General features: G+C 27.8%; 1 protein-coding gene across 3 annotated transcripts; it reads right to left on the reverse strand.

Annotated features, from left to right (window-relative positions):
- Positions 1-1035: 1035 nt before the first annotated feature.
- Positions 1036-8786, reverse strand: LOC132942667 (UNC93-like protein MFSD11). Of its 3 annotated transcripts, XR_009664304.1 has the most exons (15): positions 8597-8786; positions 8402-8477; positions 7208-7355; positions 6878-7012; positions 6431-6600; positions 6151-6327; positions 5780-6048; positions 5586-5711; positions 5338-5527; positions 5102-5237; positions 4895-5025; positions 3360-3465; positions 2205-2803; positions 1293-1442; positions 1036-1213 (listed from the first exon to the last, which is right to left on the reverse strand). XR_009664304.1 is itself a non-coding variant. In XM_061011262.1 (12 exons), the coding sequence occupies exons 4-12, from the start codon at positions 6962-6964 to the stop codon at positions 3447-3449; spliced, it is 1305 nt and encodes a 434-aa protein (XP_060867245.1). In that variant the 5' UTR covers positions 6965-7012; positions 7208-7355; positions 8402-8477; positions 8597-8786; the 3' UTR covers positions 2840-3446. The 3 variants fall into 3 exon arrangements, 1 of the variants encoding a protein (XP_060867245.1); XR_009664305.1 differs by lacking the exon at positions 2205-2803 and having other exon boundaries at positions 1037-1213; XM_061011262.1 differs by lacking the exons at positions 1036-1213; positions 1293-1442; positions 2205-2803 and having other exon boundaries at positions 2840-3465.
- Positions 8787-9280: the final 494 nt, after the last annotated feature.

Genomic DNA, 9280 nt, shown 5'->3' on the forward strand with positions numbered 1-9280 from the left:
CAATGCCAACTTCTGTATTTCAAATAGAAACCTCCTTTTTCACTTTTAATTTTTCAACTGATATTTTTTTGTTGAGAATTTTGATGTATCTAAATCAAAATTCGAACGAGTAGTTTTTGAGTTATATAACTTTGTGTATATAAAGGACAATATGTCTATGGTAATGGACTTAAATGATTTGAACATTTTAGTGATTGCTATTGATCTATCAATATAAATAATCTGTAAAGATGATCTAAGTATAATGGATACTACATCTAATATTACATAATAGCTTATATTTTTATAAAACCATATTTAAGGATTTATTATTCTTAGTACAATTAATTTAATATCTCAGAAACTACTAATTAAAATTTTAATTTAGATACATCAAAATATTCAAGAAAATTACCCTGTAAATAATTTACAGTAAAAGAGGGCGATGTTCTCATTTTAAAAATAGATGTTTATATCGCCACAGGACACTCTTCAAGTAGTATGTACAAAAAATATCAGGAATTTGAAAATATGGTTTTTAGCTTACCTATACTTAAATTTCTAACAATCAGAATTTGAATGAATATAAGATTAAAGAGGGATAATAGGGGTGAGTATGTTTAAAAAGCACCTTGTATATTCAATCAAAATGTCTCAATAGTAGTAATAACTAAAATTATATTATGAAACCTAGTACTACCTATCTATGCAAAATAGTTTTTACTGTCTGGTTTATAGACTGCGAGGTAAATTGAACTGACTGTTTCAGCTTTAAAAATTTTATCAAAAATTTCGATTGTTACTATTAAGTATATTTACTTCCTATTTAGAAAGGAAAAAAACTGAATTCTTAAACTGCGTTTTGCGTTTAAGTCAGTGGCGTATTTAGGAATTTTGCTAGGGGGAATGATATATATAATAATACACCCATAAATATTTACATAATATACATTTTAAAAATGCCTTAACTTGTTACCTATAGGCTATATTGAGGTTAGTGTGGATCAAAGCGAAATAAGAATTGACACAAATTGTATAGTACTTATATAATAGCATTTATTATAAATTCATACTGTCGCCAATCCCATGTTTATTACGATTACCAAAAAAAATAGTTATAATACAAAATCGAGTTTTCTATTTTTTTGGATGTTCAGTTCATCGATAGCCCTATCTGGCATGATTATTATATTGACCAGTGACATGCCAATAAAGCCAACACATTCAGTCGGTTCTAATAAACAAAATTTATAATAATTACTAATTTATAATAATATTTCAATATTAAATAGGAAAATTGATTAAATATTTACTTCTGTCATACTATTTATTAGGTAAAATTTAATCCTCTTCAAACTTGAAAAAATGGTTCATGTGTAGCAGTTGATACAGGCAAAGACGCAAAGTACATAATATTTTCAAGAGTTCGTGAATATTTAGATAAAACTCTTTATCACAAACACCTAAAGCATAAAACCCAATACAATTTTTTCAGTTACTTACTACTACTTCATTCACTAAAAACCCAAACCCTATAGTAAATCCACGGTCTTCATGGTAATTTTGTTTTATTTACCGACTGTTTATCGGGTTTATTATAAATACTAAAACACTCATGCATGAAAAATAATTCCCAGAAAAGTAAAAAATACAGTACACCATACTACCATTGAGGTATATGTTTTTGTTGTCCGATAGTCACATATGCCGCGAACGATTAGTATATCAGAGCGGTACAGTTACCGGATAGAACATTTAGAAAACAGACATACTTCACATACTTAAAAGTATTATCATATTGAGAAACACTGAAAATGAGCAAACTTAACTTTCCAAAAAATGAAAAAAAAAAAGGTCAAGGGGGATCTATCCCCCATATCCCCCTCCCCCGTAAATACGCCACTGGTTTAAGTCACTATACATATATATATATATATATATATATATATACGAGTACTGCAAGTCTCGTTGACACTGATATTAAATTATAATGTGATAATTATTATATTGTTTACGAAAAGGTTCCTTAAATCCTACATATTTTGAAATATATAAATTATACTATACAGGCATATAATATATTTATAATATACTGTAACGATTATCGTCATCGACATCGTACATTACTCCCTATGTTGAGCACGGCTAATATGCTGAGTGTTAGTAATGACAAATGTGTATATATGTATGAAATATATATTATGCTGACGCGATGTTTAGCTCACATCGTGTAAATAACCGACCGGGACGCCTGGCGGTAGTTAGTTATGATAGAGTCTACACTTCTACAGTGAGGTAGTCGATAGAATATAGTCGGCGGTTGATAGTTGGATGGTCAAGAATGAAGAGTCATAGTCGGTGGTCGATAGAGGAACTCGAGGACTGACAACGACCTGCGGACGACCAGCTCAACCCACATTTGGACATCGGCACCCACGACACACCATGGCCCGATCGGTAGCCCGGAGTTATACCTAATTTATAAGTATACTTTCGATGTTGTAACTTGTAGTAGATAATAATAATACATTAATATTCAGATATACATATATATATATTACGTTGAGTACTTGCTACACATAAGGTAACCCTGATGCCTAGTAATAATATCACACACCGAGGTCGAGTCTCCGAGACCTCGTTAATAAAAACAGAACGACACCTGAACGGGTAAGAGCCCAGGTGAAGAGGAGACGTTACAATACCTATATACGCATATTATAGTATGCATTCAGTTATAATTTGTTCATATTTCCAACAATTGAATGCAATCTTTAAGCATTTAAAATCGTTTCGTTCTTTAAGACAACCAACTACATTTAATCTAAAGAAATAAAAAAAAAATTAATTGCAATTTTTTCAAGACCTTTGATTTAATATATAGATATTAATAGTTATACGTTATTAAGTAATATTAACTTATAAATAAAAACATTCAATTTTAAATTTATCATAAAATATATACAACTATTTTACTTCTTATATTAACCTAATATTTAATTTATCTATTAATGACTAGTCAACATAGTTACTTTTAATAAGAACTAAACGACTAGTTATTTACTGTACATATACCACACAAATACTATATAGTATATATGTAAGTACTATTGTTAGTATAATTTAAAATTTAAATCTAAGTCTAAATGATAAATAAATTGTCAAATAATAATGAAATTTGAATTAAAAAGTATCTAAATATAATGTATTATTTTAAAGTAGGTTTAACATATTACTTTATCAACATATTTTATTTTATTAATATAATACATTATAGTAATCCTATGAAGTATTACCTAAATCTTTGGTATGACAAATGTGAGATTTTTATTTTTATTAGGTACTTGCTATAGTTATAGATTATATAAATCATATATTACTTTACAAATCCTGAAAGGAATAATACACGAATAATAACTTGACGTACAATATTGGTCAAATGATTTCTTTTGATAAACATTTATCTCTTATAATTCTTCATAATATCTATAAAGTGTAAACAAACAATGAATTGTAAATAAATAGAACAAATAAATACATTTCTGTAGATAAATATTTTTAATTTATAAAAAATAATATAATATAATGTAATTGGAATTTTAAATGTTAAATAAAAAAGCGAGTACTTAAAATGTTGATATTGATACCAGTTACCTAGTTACCAGTTACTAACCTAACCCTGGCGTAATCAGGAATTTTCTATGGGGTTGGTTCTGAATATTTACTAGAATTCAATAGTGGGGGGCTCCCCCCCACACCATAATTGTCATAATATTTATGACAAGCGGGACAATAGGGGACACGATGTTCAAAAAAGGGAAAGTCCCGTTTTGAATGAGGTCATACTAAACTCACCCTAGTCTCAATTAGTAAAAAGAAATAACTAATAACTGTATAGTGTATAGAATTACAGAGAAAGTTAATCAAAAAAAGATAACACATTTATAACACTCAATTTCCACATTATTTTACTTAAAACTATTACAAATTATAGTTTAATAACACATTTGTATGCAACACGAGATTTATATTATAAGGAAATTTTAAGATAAATATTAGCTTAAACAATAAATAAATTCGTGGTTATAAGTTTCCGTTTTAAAATGTACTATCAATAATTTTTAATAGATAAATTAGCGAGAATATTTACTAAAAGAAATCACATAAAATTATTTGACCTTAATGACGATTATTTTTAGAGATATTGATTAGTAGCGTAGCTATCATATATATTTTATTATATAAAATTACCAAATAGGTACCTAATTGAAATATTCATTTTTTTTTGTAACTGTTTACATAAACTAATTTTGATTAAATCAAAGTTTGTTAATATTGACCTACCTATCAAATATCTATGGTCTAAGCTACGCCCTTGTGCACCATATATATACAATGTTTGATATTCAAAAACTATTACGAGTGAAGGCAGCCCAGCTATTAAAAAGTCATCTATTTGTATTTTGCAAGCCATAGCAAAAACTTTTCTTTGACCTTCACTATACGGATTCTAGATCATTGATCAACAAGTTAATTGACTTGATTAAGTAATTGAAGTATGAAACTATTATCTGTGATCAAGTGGTTAGGTTTTTCATGATCCATACATTTAAAAAATATTAAACACAAAAATATTAACTAAAATTGAAATATGTTAAATATGCAGTACCTACAGTAACATAATAGTACAGTTAACTCAGTACCTATACACAGATAATATTTTATTATTTATAATTGGTAATAGATCGATCAAATCGACCAAGAGTGAAGAGTCCAATATGCTGTTCCAACAAAGGTTCAATTTTTAATGCATATGACAAAATATCGGAAGAGTAAGTCTATGTAAGGTGTCACCTTATAAGTTATGACTACCATAATAACACGTTTATATTGAATGATAGAAAACTAATCTCACCGTTTATTAGTAGATTCATCCACTTTGAGGAACGAAAAAGTAGCCATGGTTAATGAGACCATCAATAATATTAGTTGGACATATATTCCAAAATAATTGCTATAGTAAAAACCTACAGCAGCTGCTATTGACTAAAATACAACGAAACATTACAGATATTATTTATAAATATTACAAGTATAATATTATTAAATACAAAACAAATACCTGCATGAAATTGAACAAGGCCATGGGTGGAGCACTATTTTCAGAATACCTTAGTCCAATTATATTGTCAAGTTGGATATTGAAGCAACTGTCGCCAAAACCCAAAAGAAAACTGCAGAAAAGTGCTAGGTGCTGACTAAAATTGTAAGTAAATATATATAAGTATTTACTACGTCTCTAAGTATACATATAATTTTATGATAATAATGTATGTTAAAAATAGGTTTATACATTACTTGGGATCAATAAATGATATGGCAGTTGTATCACCAAATGGTGAGTCGTTCGGTAAATTTATAAATATCAAACCGTATGCAACGATATTTACGATAAAACCTAATACAATTACTGCTGAATGACTTAATCCTTTCGAGTTAGTGTTGTTGTCAGAAGACTTTTGACCCAAAATACTGAATATCAAACCTCCTACAAAAGCTTGAATGTATTTTGATTTTTCAAAGTAATAATAGTTTAATGTTCTAACCTAGGATTTCTCCAACGCCAATCAATATTCCAGATAATCCCACAAGCTGTTTACTATTGGAACCTATTCTTTTAGTAAATCCAATACTCGAACTATAGACACTAGCATAGAATGACAAATGTAAACCTGTGCAAAAATCCCAGAAAAAATAACAAATAGTATTATGTATATATAAAAACAATGTTTTTACTAACCAGTAAAAAAAAATGTTATATTTAATAAACGCATTTCTTTGGTTAAAAAAAGCGACATCGTATTTTTGATTTCCTGAATAGAACCTATAGTTTCTACTCGTTCATTCATAGTTCCATCTGAGCTCACAGGAGATCGTAAAAGTAAGAATAATAATGTACCTAATACACTTGAAGCTATGAGCACAATCAAGATAAACTTCCTGGTTGGTTCATCAAAATCGTTTTTATCGTTAAGTGCCAAAGACACAAATGTATTTCCTAAAACCATACTTAAACATAAACAGAAATTATATATAATATAATATATAAATTATGAAATGGTACCTAATTATTTGATACCAAAAATATATTAAGTGTACTAAAACTAAAACCTCATATTCGATAGCGCCCAAAATATGCCCGTGTTTCTAGACATTGTAGATGAATCAGAGTTTAGTGTTAAGTATGTTCCTTGTCCTGTCCAGAGAATTGCAGCACCGAAACCTTGTAGCCCAGACATAAGATACAGTAAAAATGAAGACAGCCAGAGAAATGATACTAAAAACATACTAAGCCCAATGGTGACATTCAGTACAATTTTACGTAAGTATTTAAAATACAACCCCAGTGTATATTTTAAATTATAAAAATATTATGTAAACAAGTACAAACGTGTAACAAATTGCTCCTATAAACATAGCTATCTTACATCCCGTGTAATTGACAATTGATGGGGAAATCCAATTAGCCATTGCAAATCCAAAATAGCTAATTGACAAACTAGTATAACCATCGCCGGTAAATGAAGGATCCTCATTTTGCACACTTTTCAGTAAAGTTTCCTAAAAAAATTATAGCCAATATTAATTAATATAAAACAATATTCAATTAAGTAGGTAACAATTTTTTTATTTAATTGATTACTGGATATTAAAATTATTATTATCTATTATTATAAACATATTCAAAATATTGATTTTTCAGACTAAGCCCATATTTTTACATGTCTTGCAGGCTTTTACACTAATTTTAATGGGCAATGACCACTACGTTAACTGTAAAAAAACTATTCCTCATAATATATTCCCAATCAGAAAAAAATGCTTATAAAATATTTACTTCGATATTTCCTATTGTTTGAAATGCACCGAAAAGAAACAGGAATGATAAGCCTAATAGGCTAATGTTGTATAGCCTCTTATCCATTTTGATTTATATAATTTTGAACTACCAACTTGATATTTTCGGTATTTTCTGTAAATATAATATTAATTAGTAGGTACTTAAATTATATATTTACTATATTTCAACATTGTAAAAACTAATTCTAGAAATAATGGTAATTGTATTATAAATAATAATAACTTAATGTTACATCAATAATTTATCATAATTAAATGAATTAAACAAACCAACAATATTTAACATTATAGTATAATACACACATACACAAGGTGTATCTTATCTCATTGTACGCGGGGGTTTTCTTTACACTTTTTCACACTGTCCCTTTGTAATGTCTGCAGTAACATATAGTCCCCGCCGACGCATTCCGTTCCGGCGCTGTTTATCACATCATATCGTTATGATATTAATTCTACAATAATTAAATATCATTATAACTAAGATAATTAATTAGCCTTGCCACAATATAACCAAACACCAAAGACAATACGCTGGAAATTGACCTAAAAGTTTGACTAAAAATTGACTTAAAAGTTTCAATAGTACAATAATCAGTTGCTAACTCTCTGTTAGTGTGATTTTTGAAATTCTTTTATTTTTCTGTTTTACGGGCTTTTAATAATATCTTCAACCTGAGTTTTTTGTATAAAAGCATTAATTATATATAAACACAGGTTTTATACAAAGATCAAGAAATACTATACTTTTAGCCCATATCGGAAAGCTTTTAGAGATAAAGACGACAAAACCATTTTGGTACAGCCCAAGGAAAGTCATCAACACATGCGTCAACCCACTAGACACTTACTGTAGACAGGTATTTGGGTACTTTATAATAGATAAACACCAACAAACGATAAATGCATGTAACTACATAAATGTGAATGAAAATAAAAATGAGTAGTTACATAAGTGAAAGATGATGTAAGTTAATGAGTGTAATAGAAATTATAGGTTTAATAAACTGAATTTAGGGTGATACATAGGTACATAAGTTATGTAATTATAACAAAATGTTTGATTAATCAGTGTGTTAGTGTAATACAAATTCTGTCATTGTAATCTGAAGTTATACATTTAAGTAAACCTAAAAATTGTAAAAAAACTAATATTTAGATGTACCTATTAAATAATAATAATAATAGTAAATTTTAAATATTATGCAGGTGGACGGTAGTATAGGGCGAGTTTTAAATAAATACCAAAATATGTCAGCTGATAATGAGTACAGAATAATTAATTTACGTCATTTTTCGTCTAGACTTAAGCTGGGTCAACTACAATATGTATACCTACACTAAAATATAAATCAATATTTCGTAATTTTAAGTTTAGTGTAGGTATTAATAATCGCAATAGTTAAACATATTTAATTTGGTTATACAAATAATACCATTAATATAATGTAGTAAGATAAAAATAATAATATATTGAAATAACGTATGCAGTTTTACTTACCTTTGCTCGGTACAACTCCACCAAACTATACCAATTAGTGAATTACACAAATGTCATTTATTGACATTTTAAACACCTGCAGATGTTATATTATTATAGTCGTTAGTAAATTAAACTTTTTTATGATACTGGTTTATTGCATTTGACGACGACTTAAATGATATAAATAAATTATTAGTTAATAATAAATATTACCTATATATAACCGTACAGCGTACATATTATAACGTTAAACAATCAACTCAAATTAATAATTATTATTTCTTATACAATTTAAAATTTAGTGATGTTTTTCAAATGATAATATGTAATCAACTAACCAACATTTTAAACCGTCTATAGTATGGGAATGTCGGTATGCAGGTCAGTGACGCGCACCAACGCAGAATAATAGTAATACATAATAATAATAATAATAATAATAATACGAGAAAGGAAAATCATCATTCATCATGTATAAATAACCGGTTAGTCAATGTAGATGTCGCCACTCGACGGACTACCACTTCTATCCAACTACAACACAAAAATATGAACAGCCATAATAAATAATAATATTAGATATATCTAGGTTCATAGGTAATTAGTCCAACGTATATTTATCGTATTCAAGGGAGAAGTGGGATTCAATTGGGGAGAGGGATGGTGGCTTAAAAAATTAAAAAAAAATTGAATGTGTTTATTTTTTAGAATTTTCAGTATGAACTACTTACTGTCTGGAAATTTTTATTTTTTATCTTTATTTCAAAAACATTAATAATAGCCAATATAGATATCTATTAAAGAATATTTTTTCATATTTTTAAAAATCTATTGCATGGTTTATAAATATTACACATACTAATATACTACAATATTAATACATATAAAATATAAATA

This window comes from Metopolophium dirhodum, chromosome 4 (assembly GCF_019925205.1).
Source record: "Metopolophium dirhodum isolate CAU chromosome 4, ASM1992520v1, whole genome shotgun sequence".
Classification (NCBI taxonomy): domain Eukaryota; kingdom Metazoa; phylum Arthropoda; class Insecta; order Hemiptera; family Aphididae; genus Metopolophium; species Metopolophium dirhodum.

What these genes read in the sequence shown, in the direction of transcription:
- LOC132942667 (XM_061011262.1), bottom strand. Translation starts at nt 6,964, where the DNA reads ATGGATAAGAGGCTATACAACATTAGCCTATTAGGCTTATCATTCCTG. An exon ending in AAACAATAGGAAATATCGAA is followed by an intron (nt 6,601 to 6,877) that starts GTAAATATTTTA and finishes TAATTTTTTTAG; the next exon opens with GAAACTTTACTGAAAAGTGT. An exon ending in TGGCGTTGGAGAAATCCTAG is followed by an intron (nt 5,528 to 5,585) that starts GTTAGAACATTA and finishes AAGCTTTTGTAG; the next exon opens with GAGGTTTGATATTCAGTATT.